This window comes from Dryobates pubescens, chromosome 18 (genome assembly GCF_014839835.1).
Source record: "Dryobates pubescens isolate bDryPub1 chromosome 18, bDryPub1.pri, whole genome shotgun sequence".
Classification (NCBI taxonomy): domain Eukaryota; kingdom Metazoa; phylum Chordata; class Aves; order Piciformes; family Picidae; genus Dryobates; species Dryobates pubescens.
Window position 1 is genome coordinate 462,912 of NC_071629.1, and position 18,822 is coordinate 481,733.

The window sequence follows — 18,822 nt, forward strand, 5'->3', positions numbered from 1 at the left end:
CTCTGGACAGCACGGCAGAGCCGTGAGCACACCGGGGCATCAGCCCAAGGGCCTTGCTGCCAGTGGTCAGACTGTGCATTTTTAGAAAGAGAAGGCTCCCGCAGCCGCATTGAAATCAACCTGCAGTTTTCATTACGCCTGCAGAAGAGGCCTGCTTTTGCTACAGGAATGGTTTCAGAGCTAGGGTGACCAGAGCTCATCACTTACTGGACTCCGGGTCCGAGTTGCCGTCTCCCTCTGTCCGGCTGTTGGGCGACGCTTGCTCATAGTACTCGTCCTGGGGGAAGCCGAGGGGCAGCGGGTGCGAGGCGCTAGCACCGCTCGTGGGTTCATGGTCTCCGAGCCCACTGTCACTGCAGCTTTCCTGGGAGCCATCTGGCAGGTGAAATGTGACACGGCGCTGAGGCTACAAGGAAGGAAGAAAATTATATGGTTTCCACTACAGTCTCAGTAATTGCTTAATGCAAGCAATTTAGGAAAGGTAGGACCTCAGCTCTGCGCTGCAGAGGCAGTACCTCGAGCTGAGCACAACTCCAGCCTTTCAGGAGCAGGCAGCCTCTCAGACCCGCTTCGCCTGACAGCGCCGCTTCCTTCTGCCTCAAAAATGTGAGCCCTGATGCAAAATGAAAGGCATCTCAAACTAAAGAGATGCTGTCAGACTTCACAAACCTTGGGATGCCTTTTCTATACTGACTTGGAGATTTCAATCACCTTCTGAGGTTCAATTTATCTCACTGCTCAGTTTTCTACTTCTCAGAAAACATTTTCATTCCCATTAAAAGCTGTTCCACACTTTTGGGCCTAAAAATGGGACACACTTCTAATGTTGTTGGGTTCTTCTAAGACAGACAACAATTGCAATAGGTTTTGCATATTGATTACACTAATGAATTAGAAGCAGATTCCACTACTCTCCTTCAGACATTTCATGATAGCCCTTTGATTGCTGTTACACTACAGACTTGTCACACAACTGGTAAAGCTGGGAGACAGGGAGCTCCAGGAGAGTGCAATAGCACAGCTGTGAAAGGAAGGGCCAAGCTGAAGGAAGTCCCTGGGGCATCAGGCAAAGGGACAGTTTTCCCATCACCTAAGTGACTCTGCACGACTTAGGACCTGAATAACTGGCATGTAAATCTGTCTCTAAAAGAAAACACGAGCAAAGAAATAAGCAGCTCTCCTGCTCCTCAAAAATGGAATGAAAATCCCACAATAACAATTTTAAATGTTCTTAGCTTGATGTTTCTCAAAATACCATTTGAAAGGTCCAGTTCCAGAGCTGCTGGGATTAGCAAAGCTGCAGATCAGATTTTTGATGCAACGATGCAGAAGGAAAACAAAAAAGTATATACTGTGTTTATCATAGAGCAGATGTCAGAGGTCCCCAGCCATTTGCTTCCCACAGACAGCTGCTGTAGAGCATGGTACAGCCAGGAGAAAGGCAACTACAACTTCACCTGTGCCACTGGGAAAACTCTTCCCCAAAGCTACCAGCAACAAATTCATAGCTTTCCCAGAAACCCTGCTCTGGTGTTTCACCATTGCTGCTGGAGAGGCTTCCTCCCACTGTCTAACCTGTGACAAAACAAATCACTTCTCAGTCCCATCCATCATGGCCTGGTTATTCATTCCCACTCATCTCTCTGGCACTGGGCACCGTAGTCTCCTTCAGAATAAACAGACCTTATTATTTCAGTCTGTCGTGTGCCTTCTGTTGGCTCCCTGCTCGCTCCTCTGTGCACTGCTCAGAGCTCCACACAGAGCCTCAGCAGAGACCTCCAAAGCATGGCACTGAGCAGAAGGATCATCATCCCACATCTCCTGCAGGCTCCACTACTGCCTTGCCTTTTTCATGGTAGCACAGCACGTTTTTCTTGCCAGTCACCATAATGCCCAGTCCTTTTCTAATGATCTTTTCCTACTTGTCCCCTTTCTGGTTATTGCTGTTGATTACTGGAGCCTAAGCGCTGTGGCACTTTGCATTCATCCTTCCTGCCATTCTGTTTTTCCAGATGATTTCATCTGCTTATCATCAAGCTCACTTTGCCTGCCAGTTCTGCTTTCCTGTTTACCAAATATGCAGATTTTAGACTCTCCCTCATTAGGCAGATCTTTAATAAAAATTGGAACAGATCAAGTCAAGACATTAGATGAGCTCTGAAAGCCTGAACACAGAATGACTCTCTGCCACACAGGATGGAAAGGGGAGAAGACATCCCTCTTGTAACTGACAGCCCAGTACGAAAAAAATCAGATGGTGAAAGGTTCGCAACTAACCCCCCACACACTTCCACTTCTGGAAGAATTTATCAAGCTTTCGACTTTGCAGTGTCCTGGTTTCACTGGGACTAAACCCCAGGCCAGCCATGGCCTGCCTGAGTCAGGCAGGACAGCTGAGCTGGCTGCAGGAGTAACCCAGACCATGAGCATCACACTCTGTGCAAGAGGAAGCTTGCTGCCCCTGCTCCTCCTGCTGTACACTTGCTGGGTTGAGTACAACTTGATATGCTTTGTGTTGGCACTGGTATTAGTTTGGCTGCTTCATTAAATCTGTTTTCATTTCAACCCATGGGTCTCCTCTCCTTTTCCCAGTCCCCTTTTTGCCTAGAAAGAGGTCACTGGGTGAAGGAACAACTGCTATTTCTCTACATGGCAGTGCTGCCCTTCTCTTAACTCAGGCAACCATCAGACACCGATCTGGAACAAGTCATCCCAATAAACTTTTGGCACAAGCTGGGCCTTCTCCTCTGTCACAATGACTGTGGAGAGTTCCTCCTCGGGGCATTTAAATCTCAGTTTATACGATTACAAAATATCCTCAGACACCAGCTGCTTTTCTATTTATCTCCAAAGGAACTTAGCACTGATAGCAATAGAATAACAAGGATTATGGTTTGTTTTATTTACTTGACTGACAGTTAATATCTTTTTTCCAAAGAGAGAGAAATGCAAGCGAGGCTGTTCTGCACTCTCAGTGGCTGCAGAAAATGCTGATGTAGGACCTTGTAATAGAGACAATTAGACTGGGAAGGGAGAATGGAGTGAGAATTGAAGGGGAAAAGTAGAGCAGTATGTAGGTTCTCTGACATATTTAGCAGTATTAAATTATGGTACGAAGAAAAGAAAAAGCATTTTGCTTCCAGAGCTGTGGTGATGCCGACACAAACCCTGTCTGAGGCCTCACCTGGCGCCCAGGGCGCGTGGTAAAAGCAATGTCCAGAGGGATCAAATCATGGCAGAGAGCCCCAAACCTTTCACTCTCACCACTGAAACTTATACCAAGACTGATCAAAGCCCCAAACCACTTCTGTTCAATCTTTCACTGCAATAATTAGACTGTGGCATTGGGAATAATAAAAGATGAGTCTGAGTAAATAGCTTTGGATACATTGAAGGGATGATCTCTGGAATTATACACCAGGGGTTAGCCAATTTATAATCAAAAACTGAAAAAAGGTAATGGGAAAAGCAGCAGACATCAGCTGCAGAACATTAAACCATTAACCTTATTATCTTCATTCATTGAAGCAAATTAATATCCTCTTAAAAGGAGACCATAAAGAAAAAAATATTAGTATTTAATTTATGCTGAATGATATTATTTAGATGATAGTTTTGTTTTAAACCAGACATTATTTAGGAGATGCTGTGTGATAGGACTACTTCAGCAGTCTTCTCCACTTGTAGGACCCAGTGAATAAAGAAGTAGGCACCAACATTTTTTTTAACATTTAAAGCCTAGTTTTTCTATTAATGTTCCGAGTTGCTTAAGTCTTTCAAATGCTAGGGAGGTATGAAATGCATGACTTAAATAACCAGACAGCAGCTCTCCTCTCTCAGCAGCAGTACTCAATTGTGAAAGAAAGCCACTAACCAAACTGCAATTTCCAGCCCAAATCTTTGTACACCCAACTCTCACCTTTTGTTCCAAAACAACAATATTTTGTTTCATGCCCTTTGGGACACGCAGGACCCAGCCGCTACCCACGCAAGAGTCTCAGAATAACATGTAAACAAACAGCGTGAAAGGCTGCAGCCAGCAGCTCAGTGGGAAGCAAGTCTTTGTGCTGAGACTGGAGAAGGACTTGCTAGAATTTCTGTTTCTCCTTTCCCTAAACTCGGGGGTGTGCACAGCACAGCTGCTTTTGGCCCAGGCAGCTGTAAGTCTGGATTTGATACACTTACTGAAGGTCAGACCATTACATTTAAGCTCTTACTATGTTGTTTTGATTACTCCCTAATGGATGAAACCCATGTAGCTCATTATCATTTTCCCCTCAGATTAGACTAACTTCTAAATATTTACCAACAGTGCTCATATTTGCTCTTGGACTGTCTGTAAAGCAGCTGAACACTCTTGTTCACCATTGCTACACACAACTAGAAGCACATCACTAATCACTATTGTAATCATCCTCTATGGATTGGCAGTTGTTTATTGCTCCTGCAGTATGGCCTGCAGTGGCCCTGCACAGGACTGGGCTTTTTAGGGAGCAAATCAAGGAACCTGCCCACTGGGGTGGGGAGCGGAAGTGTGCATCCGTGACAACATCCAGGTGATTTTAGAAGCCCAAGCCTAGTGGACCTTAAACCCTGCAGTTTCCCTATCTCACTGGAGAAAGCAATGCTCTCAGTGCCATTGGCCCTAACTGTCACCCTGTGCAGCTCAGCTTGTCACTTCAGCTCCATCAGCTGCTGCTGTCCTGTCTTCACTGACTGCATCCCTTTCAGCTTCTGGTTGTCTGTACATCAAATCAAACAGACCTGCTCTTTTCATGCTTTACCATATTTATCCTTTTAAATATTGGCAAAAATTACATTTCCTGCTATTTAGAACTGCAGGCATCAAATACAATCCTTTGGACATTCTTGCTGCAAACTTGTGTAGTCCTCCTGCCTTCCCATCTCTAATACAGGGTATTACTAACACAGCATTTGGCTTCCCTCTGAAGGAGAGGAAGTTTTGACAAACGCGCTTCTGTTTCACTGTGCTTAACAACCCAACTGTGCCACAGGAGCTGGAGAGGTGGAAGGATTTTGAGTCTTTCACTTGCTAAATTTAAAAAAAAAATTAAGTAACTCCTCCCACTTATTTAATTAATTAAGATGCAGGAAGCTTAATCTATTAGTTTCAAAAGAGCAACTCAGAGCTCAGTTGCCTGCCCGGAGAAAGGCAGGCTCCACGCAGATGATTGTCCCAGACAGATTCGCAGCTTTTCAGCGCAAGAACTGCTACCTGCAAAGCAGTAAAACAGATAGTGCCCCTCTGCCTGCTCACATGGAAATTACTTAACAACATCAGATCCTGCAGTTGGAGTCCCTCAGACAAAGAGCTGGCTCAAGGGGGGACAAATAGTCTTGCCAGAGCATCCCCTAACGGCCACATCGGCTCAGGGTGCATCCTTACAGCGCCCACAGGCACGCCCCGCGGGCATGGCCACCTGCACCCACCTGCAAAGTGGAAATGGCAAACATTTCAACATGGGCTGTTGCTAAAGAAAGTTCTGAGGAACTCTCATTCGGGTAAGCAACAGAAATCTTTGAGCACTACCTGCTGTAAGAAGCAAATTTTCAGTGCACTACCCAACCGAGCCAAGGCTCCCATCTACCTCTGGCAGCACAGAGGGCACTAAATTGGCAAATGAAAATGTTCTAAACCTGGAAGGCTACAAACCTTTGATTAAGAACCTCAATGGGTACCTCTTTTCAGACTCTCATCTCTGTGGTACCAGTCACTCTCATATGACATTTCCCAGCAACACTGAACAATTAAATTGCATTTTCTGAGCTTCTTGAAGTAGCAACAAAAAGTTGAAATAAAAAGAAAAAAAGGCAAATAAACCTGCAAATAACATTTAAAGCATGTCAAACATTTTATTTAGCTTTTGAAAGGCAGTTATTGTGTGCTAACTAGATGTCAAAACGATAGCTGAAAGCATGCTTTTTCAAGTTTAATTCCCGTGAGGCTGGAGCCTGACGTGTGATTAAACAGAAATTACACATGAAAGTTGCACCATGGCTGTGCTGCTGCTGGGGCTGAGGAATAGGCAATCTCAACTCTTATTTTCTTTAATATGTTCTCCACTCTCCAGGTTATCATCTTTGATGTTATTATCTTGAATGCTTGATGCCTGATAGGCAAATCCATTTCAGTTAAAAGAACATAATCATAAATAATAATACAGAAACATTTTGGTAATAGTTGACATCGCTTTCGACTGCTGGCCCAACACCAGGGGTCTCTTTTTAGCAGGAACATTGACTGGGTGCTCTCAGAGCTGTGAGTATTTCTTTCAAAACAACATCAGTGCTTACCTGGTGTTTGCTTTGAAACGGAGCAGAATTTATACTTCCAGAAATGTGCACAGCACTCTACCTCTCATTCCACTCTGCTAATTTATATGTTTCAGCTGTGGCTCAGATAAATGGATCTCATCTTTCTTCATGAGTAAGGTATAGATTTATGGAATAATAAATGTTGTTCCAGTGAATTACTTACTGACCTCCAGCTTCTACTTTTACATCACAGCAGTCAAGGCTAAGCCATTAAGTTCAAGCGTGATGAGGTTATTAGAGCTACAGAGATCTAGACGGAATCTCAGGAACCTTGACCCGATTGCCATTTGTGATCTTTTTCTCTTCAGTTCATTTTAATCAGTTTTGATATCATTCACAGTAGACATCAAAAGCTGTGGGGACCACCCACGGCTCCTTTCCCCCAGGGAGCAGCTAGACCTTGCTACACCCTGGGATGCTAAAGAAGCAGGGTTTCTGCACTAAGAGTCAGCACAAAAATTAATGGCTCAAATTGGAACTGATGGTGGGTAAAAAGGAGGGAAGACATTAGTATATTCTATGCAGCTGTCAAAAAATGCATCCTGTCCTTTCTGCAGAAGAGAAAGTATAGATGAAAAGTTACCCTTTTACCCAACATGGGCCCTCAGGAAACTCAAGACTTACTGAAGAGTGCAGGGAAAGCCTTCTCTTTTCTGTTTTCTCTACCAGTATTTGCTTGCAACATTTATCTTTTTGGCCTTTAGCAAACATCCTCTAACCACCTAGATTACCCATTCTTATTTTTTAATGTGTGTTTGCCACCTGAGGTCACCTATCTAAAATACATTCTCATAGCAACTGTAATTAATCCACTCTTAGGCTAAGGAAGAGGCAAGGGAACACGACGAATCCCTGCTGGCCTGTGTGAAATAAAGCTGTAGGCTAGAATTCACCAGCAGCAATGCAGTTCAGGCTGTGTCTGCTTTGCACAACATTTCACTATGTGACTTCAATCAGCTCTGAACAGTGGACTCCAGTCACCCAGGACAATCTTTGCTGGACCATGAAGACTTTTGCCAAAACAGCTATCCCTGAGAAGAGCCCAAGAAAGCTTACAGGCTCAAAACACATACCCTTGAGATTGCCTTCCAACAGTCAGGTAAAGGTTTAGCTCATGTGAAGTTACTCCATGCACTGAAAGAGAGGGCTAGCACACCTGATCTCAGCCTTCTGCTGTAGTAACTGGGAGAGATACTGCGTGATAAATGCCCTGGTGAGCACTGCTGCAACACCTTGGGTTTATTACACATATCTGAAAGATACATTTTTCTCTTCAAGATGTTTTACGTAAAACCATGATGTTCTGTTTGATTACAGTCAGAAATTTCCTGCTAGCACCAAGAGTTTTGTTGTAGTTACTATCAGGTTGACAATGAGTAAGATTTTAGCTGTTACACTGCAGAATACACCAACAGCCAAAATCACCAAGCTGAGTCGAGCTACATGCTACTAACATTCTTAACTGGATGCCTGAAACACCTGTTTGCAAATGGGAAACACCTGAGAACTGCAGTGCTGTGGTGGAGCGCTGATAGCATCCTTTGCTCCTGCAGAGCAGTGTCTATGCAACTGTCCTTGCAGGTAAGCAGACTTCACCACTTGCATGGTTTCAGTAAAGCAGAGCATAAGGCCATCACCCTTGCCCTGTCCCTTACCTCCTTCCAGCTCCTGTTCACATTCCCTGCAGTCCTTCTTGGGACTACCCACTGGTGATTACTCACTCATCTTTCTTCACAGAGCAAAACATACACCAGAAATTCCTGAAGGTATGCAGCATCCCTTTGTTTCTATAAAGAAACAGAGGGCAAGGGGAACCGAGGGGCTGCAGCTGAAGCGTGAGGAAAGTTGCTCGCTCCCAAAGCAAGCTGAGAGCTGCTGTGCGCAGGTGAGAGCAGGCAAGCTGCCTGCATTCAGACCCCTGCGCCTGCAGCTGCCCCAGTGCCAACCTCGCCGTGACTGACAGCCATGGCATTTGTGCTGTGAAATCACAATGAGAGTGCAGCAGTGGAGCTGTAAGTCAAGGTCCAGTTTTGTGAGGTTCAGGCACCTGTCACCAGGGACCCTGCTTTATACAGCACAGACTTGTGGCCTTGGGTTGCTCTCCCGACCAACAGCTACTGAGGTGAGCAGGAAAACAGCTGAAGTCAAGCCATGCACACTAAGTAGAACCCAAGACAGAAGTGAAGCTGCTTGCTTAGTGACTACAGGAGTCGAGAGAAAGGTACTGATGCAAACATAAAAAGCCCCAAGAGGCAACAGCAGAGGAGTCAGCAGAGGTGAAGACTGGGCACTTCCAGTGAGGCCCTAGGGCCAGCTCTTCCTCACAGGACTGCCAGCTGTGCAGAGAGCACCCGCAGCCTCTAGCAGCAGCACTGAGCAGACCAAAGGTCTGCTTTAGAGCAACTCAGCCCAACCATTTACTGTCTAAACCCAAAAATACCTGTACTGCATACTCACAAACAGCATAACCCTGATGCTGAGCCCCTGCATCATTGGAATGCCCAAGCAAGTGTGCCCCAAACAGCAGAGAAATAAAAGTGCTGGGGAAGGAAAGCCAAAGGCACAGCAAATGTCTCTTCTGCAACTCCCTCAGTGCATTCAGTGGCTACCTCTTTCCTCACCTGCCACACAGGTTAACACAGCTACCACCTTTACTCCAGGATTGTTCAAACTCCACGTAAAGCTTGCTTAAGTCAGAGGTAAATAGTGTTCTCCATACAAGCCACACTGACTGTGCAACCTGTACATCCACAACGCTTTTTGCAGCTCTGACACCAAGCTGATGATCAGCAAAGGCAACTGCTTGCTCTAGCTGATCCGGAAAGTGTGATGGTCACATGCAGTCAGGCAAGAACAAGACTCAAAGGTCTACACTTCCTTCTTGCTGCTCAGGAGACGGTGAACTGCTCTGCATACCTGAGAACCAACAGGAGCAACTCTGAAATATACCAGCAGGAAAAGCATGTGTGTGGAAGGGTAGGAAGACCAATGGCCAGAGAGCTGGTGTGAGGCCCGTGGGCAGCAGGGGAAGGCTGTGGGCTCAGGCGTGCCCCACACACAACACATCCCTGCACCCCACTGCCACTCCTGCCTCAGTGACACCAGGAAATGCCAGCGCTGCCTGCTCTGAAGCCACCGCTATGCAGAAACGTTCCCCACTCAGGAACTCAATTCAGTTCTACTCTTCAGGATGTTCTCAGTGTTTCCTTACTTTCCTAGGCATACAGCATCTGTGCTTGGCACAGAACAAAATGCACTCCAGCCCTTTTCCAGGCGCAGCGTGTGAATATAAACTTGCAGCATTAATTATGTTCCTTCTCCTACTGTTTTTAATTAACTTGACCTTTGGTCCTATTTCTGTCCATTCAGGAGGCGTGCTGCAATCAGGAGAAAGCAGGGGTGTAAATAGCCTGTTCTGCAAGTCACCAACTAAATGAGTAAGCAATGGAGGAAAATCTATAGCATGCAATTAGTATTATCCTTTTCAGGGGGTTTGGGGTTTTTTGGGGGGGTGGGGGTTGGGTGTTGGTTTTTTGTTTTACTTCATGGAACTCATTAATTACTTTTAGTTGGTAAAATTGAAGCTAGGAACCCTCCTACACCTTAGGCATATTCTATTCTACCTTTGCACAAAAGAAATTCTTTTGATGTGCTGGAAATCTTCTTAATAGATTCTGCAGAAAGAAGCACGTAAGCTGGCAGAGGCAATTGCAAGAGGCAGGGTGAACGTAAATGACAGATGAAAGAAATTCCCATGCCGTTCAGATCGATACACACCAAAGTGCTGCAGCAACCACAGCACAGAGAGGAAGGGAATTCATCAAACTTGGTTTTCAGATTATTTGTCCTGTTCCAAAGGCACCCTCTGTGTTCTTGAGCCATGTTCTTCCTTTACCCAATTAATACCACATTAAGATGCACTCCTGCAGGGGCGCTTTCCTCGTGCTGCTGAAGCTTTCAGTGCACTCAGATAATGGAGGGAGGAAGCGCGGAGCCCAGCTTCTTGCTTCTGCCATTTGGCGAGCCTGGAACTGCAGCACTTCTTCATTTTCTAAATTCTTAAGCCAGAATTCATTACCCTTGCTATTACTGCAGGAGTGTGGATCACATATTGGAAGATGAAGGGAATGTGTGACAGAGCATTTATTGTGCTCAGTGCATGCAGTGGGTGTGCAAGGCACTTAAACTATTAGAAGCAACAGGCTTCTCTGCTTCAATTATATCTCAGTATGATCATCAGGCATCCACAGAATCAGCTTTGCTCGTTTTGTGCTTCTTTGTTGTTGCCTAATTAAACACTTTCATGACCCTTCTTTACACCAGGGACTAATCACTGTTTTAAAACAAATCCTGCTTTATTTAACATCATATTGGTTCTTGCTGAAGAACTGGAGGAAGGTGAATGCTTGTGGTTAAACAGCTTCCATTTCAACAGCCCTGGAACTGTATTTTCATTTGGAGCCAGAAATCAGGGCACATCATGGACTTCAGCAACTGCCTCCACTGGAGTGCCTTCGATGGTCTCCTGGCAGTTCTATGTGGTGTTGAGGAGCCAAAAACATCTGCAGCTGCTGCTACAGCTACAGGGTTTGAAAACCTGTTTATGCAGAAGTGGGTGAATGCAGGAGGGGTGGTGGGAAGGGGAGGAATGACTACAGAACTCGTAGTCGATGCAGCAGTAGAAATACAACCTGTAGTGTGTGAGGCATTGAGACATTCTGAGATACATAACAAAGAAAACACACAACATGGTGTTTGCAAGGGGGGAATCAAAGCCAGGAGGAGAGGAAGCTTCACTTCCAGAAACCTGGATTCAGACCTTTGTGCAGAACACAAACAAGAGTGACTTTGATCTCATTCTGGTGTGTCAAAACCAAAAAACAACCACCTACCCAGCCTCCCCCAAAACCACTGCTTGTCTGAGATTCAGTGGAACAGCATTAAACTGTTGAGGCAGGCTTCACCATTTGGAATACAGCTGCCAGCACTGCTCTGGTTTCAAAGCATTTGCTGTGAAACCAGAAGTGAAGCAGCAGCCTGAAGCAGCCCAGCTGACTCTCCTCACAAGTTCAAAAGACTTTGGCTGTGCTACCATAGGAGCTGAGCAGACAGGGATGTATTTACTGCAGAAATGTGCTGTCACATCTTAACTGAACAGCAGGAAGACCAGCACAGATTTCAGGCAGTGCCCGTGCAGCAAGGTGGCAGGAACGCAAATGCCATTGTGAGCAGCGAAAGAAAAGGAATCCAGAGCTACACTTTGTCCTTTTCACCTGTGTCTCCAGAATTGCCTCTGAGACTCAGGCCCACAATATGTTCTTTGATTTCTTAACAGAAATGATGACCAGTGCCAAGAGCCTCTGATGAAAGACATCAGGCAGCTGTAGAAGTCATTTCCCTAGCTAGGGGGAAATAACTTCATCTTGCACTGCATTGCCCTTGTGCTGGCTCGCTGTAACCCCAGCCAAAAAATTCACTTGCTGTAATTGTTTACATCCCTCCCTCAAAAGCCATACCCCATTTCCCCTCTTCTCCCCAGTTAAAGACTATAAATCCAGTGGACAGAGAGTACAGTCTAATTCCCAGCTGATTCCCCAGGGACCCAGAGAAGAATGAAGATGAACAACAACTACAGGGAGATGACTCCAGCTCCAGTCAATCATGTGCCTGCCACTCCACAAGCACAGAACCCCATTGTCGTAACCCGACAAAGTTCCTAACCAGTGATGCACTCTTACACCTGCTAGGTAGAGATCAAGCATTTCTGCACCCCCTGGGCTGTGCACTCCAGTAAATCTCCATCTCCCAGCAGTGCAAATGTACCATAACCACCACAGACTGACAACAGATGCTAGCAATTGGGAAACAGCCTATAGTGTAACAGTAGTTTCACATATAGATCATTCTTCACTCAAACAAGCTTTAGAAAGCTGAACCCAGTTTCAGAATAACAGAACAGACAAGAGAGTTGTTAAACTGTCATGACAAAGCCACCACCCAAAGTGCAAACGGCTGTGTCTCCTGGATTCTTGTGACGGAAGGTTAGGCTAAGTCAGTGGCAGAATACAAAACTGAAATCAGGAGTCCTGGACAAGAGAAACACTGCTGGGCAAGTTGTAATTCCATTTGATGTTCTCCATCTAGCATGGCTCCTCAGGGGAAAAGCTCTTCTCTCCAAACATACAAAACCAAGGCACTTACACTCCAGCAACGCACAGAGACACAAGCACACACAGAGCATCGCCTCAAGCCATACCAAAGACAATGCACCACAAACCTAGAAGAAAGTGACTCAAAACCTGTTTTCTGCCTGGTCTGGCCAATACTAGTGGGCATTCACTGCAGCCTGTTTCGGTGGAGCTGCATGGATTGAAAAATGCCATTAGCAACATCCTCTAACACCAAACCTCTGTGAGCAAGTGAGGGAACAATAATGATCTTATTTGCTCTAACAAGATGGCAAAACTGGTGACTGTAGGAGCAGCCTTCTGCCAGATATTCCATCTGTGAGTTCATGAATGGAAATCTTCAAATTAGAGCTGAGAAGCCCATGGTTAAGAAAGGACTGCCTGGACAAGAAAAGTCCCTGCTTAAACCTCTACAGGTTCGTGAGGCTTAAGATTGAGTCATTACAATTACCTGCTACCAGTTCTAAATGCGCTTCTTTCTTCTCCTGAAGATGCATTGACAAGGTTGCTCCTGCCAGCATTTGCCACTCATGCCACGAGAAGGCTGAGCTTTGGGAGGAGCTCTGAGCACAGGGCCTGGAATCTGTCACATCCAACAGCTTCCCAGCTCTGCAGTATAAAGTGGAATTCAGATGAGAAGCAGAGATGCTCCTTTCAGCACTTAAGTCAATCTTACCATCTGCTTAGACCTTTAAAATGCTGCAAGGTAGTACCAGCGTGCTCCTGGCAGATGCATTACCTACACGTGGAAGACCTGATCCAAAGCACTCTGGGGTACTTATCCCCCAGCCCTGCCTCCCTCCAAATAACAAGATAAACACCCCAGTAAAATCCAGCTTCATAACCTAAGGCACTGTAATAGTGGCCAGTTTGAAGTTGCAGAGAACAAAGCTAAGTCTTGACAATCCCAAGAAGCTTCCATCAGCAAAGCCAGGCATCCTGGGAAGGGAAGCAGGCATGGTGTGAAGAGCAAACATCAGCAGGGAAGTATTCAGCCAATTACCTCTGCTAGGCTTGCAAGTCAACACTGACACACTTTGTATCCAGCCATCAGGAGTAACACTCCAGAAAATGACCACAACTTGGTTTTTTCCCCCAGAAGATTCCCTTTAAGCAAAGCACTGCTAAAGAGCAGCATTGGAGAGCTTCTTCAGGAATGCCATCAGAGAAGCTTCATGAAGCTCCATCCTGTTAAATGAATGCAAAAAATCATAGAATGGCTTGAGCTGGAAGAGATCTGAAAGGTATCTATGTCCAACCCCTCTGCAGGGACATCTCCCATGCAGCAGGTTGCTCAAAGTCTTATGCAGCCTGGTCTGACACACTTCCAGGGATAAAGTATCCACAACTTCTCTGTGCAACCCCTTTCCAATGTCTCACCATCCTCATTGTAAAGGACTTCTTCCTAACGTCGAATCTAAATCTAGCCTACCGTAGCTTAAAAGCACTGCCCCTTGTCCTGAAATCACAAGCCCCTACAAGTAGTCCCTCTCCATCTGGCCTGTAGGCTCCCTGCAGGTACTGGAGGCCACTCTAAGGTCTCCCCTTATTACTGTTCTGTTGCTCATTCTAGACAGTCAAACAGAACACCCGAGCTCTGTTCAGCTCTACACCTACTCCAGTTTTGCCGTTCCATTTGCCAGGCTGCAAAGGCAGGCAGGCAGGGGGGTGCATACAGCAGGGGGCCAGTGCCTGCATACAGCAGGGGGCTGGAGGAGAAGCGAGTGGCAGGTGTCAATAGTCACGGAGGCAAAACAGCAAAGGCCACATCTCTAACACAGCCCAGAAGTAATCAAACTGAACCACAGGCACCTCGATACAAATCCACCCCAGCCAAAGTGCATCAGCTCAAACTCGAGCACCTGTCTGCAGCGGCTGCATCCTGTCCCACATGCAGCTGGCCACAGATGCTCTCTGACAGTGCCTGAGCACCGAAGCGCTGCCAGGCCCAGGGGCAGCAGCCAGCCCGCCTCAGACACCAGATGTTTCAGCTGAATCATTTCACAGGCACCCGAACGTTCTGCTTCTTTTAAACACCAACCTGAGCAAAACTTTCTGCTGCACCTTGCACTCCACCTCCCCTCAGCAGCAGGCAGGCCGAGAGCCCTGGCTGCCTGCTGGAGGGCACCGGGCACAGCACCAGCTACCCCCAGCCCCTGCACGGAGTCGCTGCCGAGCTGCGCTGCGGGGTGCGAGGCTCTCGGCAGGGAACTGCAACCCTCCTTAGCTCTTGCACCAGCATTCTGTCCTGTGCTGCGCTCTCCTGCACCTCACCACGAGCAGCACATGCATTTATCAGGTTTTCTGCCATTTTAAAGCCTTTTAAAAAATCAAAAACTACTCCCTGCAAGAATGCAAACAGGATGAAAACAAAAGCCCTGCCTCTGGAAATGTATTTGCAATTTGCCTCTTCTTGGGGAGTTTCCAGAAGCTTTTAGTGGTACTGTGATTAAGTCCAAAACAGGAATCAGAAAGGATCCTGCTAACTTCCAAACTGCTGAGCACAATGTTCTCAAACTTTCACTCTTTTGTTAATGCAAAAGAATTGTATCACTGTCTCGAGTTTAGCTTCCACACTAGTTTGAGGATACTCTTGAGAATTCCAGTGAGAAAAATTCATTCATTTGGTTTCCTGATAGTCTCAGTGATGGAGATCTCAAGGATCTCTTGCCAAGTGAAAGGCCATTTGTGAGAGTTATTTTAAACTGTAAGAAGCTCAGCTGATTTAAAATAATAAAATAAAACTTAAAGGGACAAATGGTTCTGTTAATGATGGCTGATCACCTTCTCCAGCCTGTTCTTCACCCCTGCTCAGAATTCCACACCGCCCAGACAGGGACAATGTGCATTTGCCTCCCTGCTTCGACTTTCTTCTCTCAAAAGGTGCTATTGAATTAGAAGACTCCCACTAAAGTCCTTGTGATACTTGGTACTGGACAAGAAAGCTCAAGGTTGGGTTTCCCCCTGATGAGTCTGATTTGCAGCTCAGCAATCTAGCACAGGCTCTGCAGAGTGCTGCCTTAGCTCCCACCCATGCTGGGAGCCTGCCTGTTTGATTGATTCGCTGGGGTGAGGGAGGACCAGACAATTAACTTCAGAAATGGGAGGTGGAAACAGTCAATGTCTCCTCAGTGCACGTTAACGTCTGACAAAGGTTCCCACTGAGATACCCCTACCAAAGGCAGAAGGTTCAATTATTGCAACTTATATTTTAAGTGTAATGATTTGTGTTACCCAAGCAAGCTGAAAACCTGAGCACAACAATCGATGGCTGTTTTCCCGTCCATGAACACAAAGCACTGGCGGTGGGGGCCTCGGGGGGCGGGTGGTTGTGTCTTTGTTTTATCCCAGAGTTTGCTTGATCGTTTGTTTGGTTTTAATTTAAGTTCACCAGAACGGCAATTCAGACAACAGCCAATTTTCCAACCCTGGAAGACACATCCAAAGGCAGTGAACAACAACACTGAGCTTCTGCAGGAAACTGAGGCAAACCCAGAAAACTCCTGAAAATCCAAAATTCAAACTGTACTTTACCTTGGCTTCACATCATTCCATTTAAACGACTGAAACACCCTCGGAAGCACAAAGCCCCAACGTAACTCTTCCCCTACCTTTAATCCACATCACTAGACTTGTACAGCTTTATCCTGCCATCAGAAAACCCTCAAAGCTTGCCGCTCGTCAGGTCGGTGCTCATGCCTAGCCCTCTGCAGTGGGCTCCAGCCGTCGACAGCTCAACACAGACTGCCTGCTCTGAGTCAGTACTTTGCCAGCAGTATTTCAGTGCAATACAGACGCAGTAGATCCCTACAGACATAGGGCAGAGCGGGAGCTGTGGCTCTAATCTGTCCTGCGCAGCACCGCTGGCAGCACAAGCATGCTCCCTCACCCCTGGGTATTTTGCAAGGGAGATTGATTCTGCCTCGCACAATGAAAATGCTACAACACAGGAGCAGTGCTGCCATAAAGCAGAAGCCATGGGGATGGAGCCCCAGCAGTACATCAGGAGACAACCAAGTCCCTCATGAGCTGCACAGGAGTCCCCAGGTTCCTTTCTTTGCAAGACCTGGGTTACCCCTGGAAATATTGTCAAGTTGCTCCACCAAACCCAAGCATATTCCCCTGCCTCTCCCAGCAGGAGAAGGGGTATGAAAGAAGGTGCCAGCATGCCAAGAAGGACTGTAGCAGAGAGAAGAAAGATGTCACTCCTAAACAATAGGCACGGATTATCTCTCACCAAGTAGATGAGTTTTGTAAGAAAACAAATGAGATTTAGAAGTGGGGGTGGGGCACAATGCAGCCTTCATTTATACCTATAAATTGCTTAAGTTCAAAGAGACATTTATCTTCCCTGATTAGCTGACACCATGATCCATGTCTATGAATAAAATATGTGTTCAACATCGGCTTCTCTGCTGTGTTTGTGCTCTGCTGATACTCCTGACGCACCTCTGTCATTTGTCTGTCAAAGCCACAAAGCCTGCAGCGCTGCACACGCCTGTGTGCATGGAGTTACAGCAGGCTTCGAGGGAGGCAAAGAAACTGTACTGCTGACATGTGGGAGAGCATGCTGCACTGTGACACAAAATCCTGCTTTTGAAAACACCGAGTAAAGCAAGATCTTTTATTTAAGGAGGAAAGGAGAGCTCTTCAAGACTGCAGGACTGAGTGAGTGACCTCCTCGCTACAAAGAGCAGACAAATTCAAACGTGACTACAGGGTTGCCCCAAGTGGTTTGCTGCTTCTCTTTTTCAGTCCTCAGTTACACAAAGGTTGCTCACGCTCTGATCCACCCCTAAGATCAATGTAATGACCAATATATTGGCCAGCCATACTTCTTAATAAATGAATCTTCACTAGGCAATCTCTTAAATCCTTCAAGAGCTGGGCTGCCACTTGTGAGTGCTAATGAGAAGTCAGCAGTAATTCCACAAACAATCATTTGCGACTGAACTGCAACCTCTGCTTTGCATTCATCACTTGCTACACACGAGGGCTCAAATCAGACCACCATGAAGAACAAACAGCTCATCTCAGGATGGAAAATTTCCTGTAGCACAGCAGCAGACATCAGCCTCCAAGGTTGAGCAGAAATCTTCACACACTGACCTCTGGCAAAGCACGGGAGCTACAGACAGGGGAGCTACAGACAGGAGGAAGCCAGCTGGTGCGACATCTCTACTTGCACAGTAAGAGCGTAAAACCAGCACCTGGTGACTCTCAAGAGCTACAGCTAACTCAATAAGACAGGCAGAGGAATAATTCAGGGACAGGCTGACAGTTTAACTCGCTCAAAAAGGCTGATTCTAGATTTGGGTCCCTTGCTGCAATCACAGGCATCACTGTCAGGGTGCAGGCACAGCAATGCAATAACAGCCTGCTGCCGCCTGGCCTCATCACTGGTACATCCTCACTATGCCTTCAAATCTTATTTATCAGAATCACTGACCCAGCCTAATCCATCATACAGGACCCTTAAGAGCTTGGACAAATACATGAAAGCCTACAACATATGAAGAAAGGAGAAACTTTCAGAGATACAACAGGAATTATTTTCTTCTTCTTCCTCTCTGTTGATTTTTTTCCTGAGTGAAAACAAATGAGCAGAACCACAAAGCCCCACAGTAACCTTCCCCAGCAAAGCCACTACAGAGAAGCCTTAGCACGCAGCTTATGAAATGGGAGACTGTGGGCATTTAAATTGTGCTCCAATCTGTATCCAATCAGCATCCCATTTAACAGCCTTCTGGCATATTTAGCTTTTTGACACCAAGAGAGACTCTTTGGAGCTTGTGAGAAGATGAACCATACCACATAGGCATGATCAAAGTGCATGTTTTGGTAGTGAAGTACACAGGAGAGACTGCCCACAGATGGAGTGGGATTCATCAGGAAAAGCATTTCTACATACCACTTGATTAGCAATCAAGGAAGAGGAGGGAAAAGATGGGTGCTGAAAATCACCAAGGAGCAAGCACTGCCACACTGCATACTGGGAGTCAGACACACACACTCTGTGCACATTACCTGTGCTCCAGATCCTCTCCTCCGTGAGCTGTGCTCAACACCTGGCCCAGACAACAGCCTATTGCCCCCGCCCCAAGCTCCACATTTAAGGATGCAGGGAAGGCACATGGACATTTCAATCCCATAAATCCTCTTTAAGAGGGATCAGCTATCATTCAGCATTCAGGTATCTCACTTTGGTACCTCTCAGGAGTCATCCTCTGTAACTCAGACTTGCGTGTTGTGTAGCGTGGCAGCCCAGTGAACACAATGATGCCATTGTTGCCAGAGG

General features: G+C 46.3%; 1 protein-coding gene across 2 annotated transcripts in view; it reads right to left on the bottom strand.

Moving 5' to 3' along the window:
• PCDH11X (protocadherin 11 X-linked) overlaps positions 1–18,822 on the bottom strand; it is a 419,667-nt gene that overhangs the window by 115,150 nt on the left and 285,695 nt on the right. Inside the window, exon 6 of one of the 2 annotated variants that reach the window (XM_054169524.1) lies at positions 208–406. The exons of the other annotated variant lie outside the window; for it this stretch is intronic. Within the exon in view, the coding sequence (XP_054025499.1) occupies positions 208–406 (199 nt within the window). The remainder of the gene's footprint in view (positions 1–207; positions 407–18,822) is intronic. 2 annotated transcript variants of the gene reach the window in all.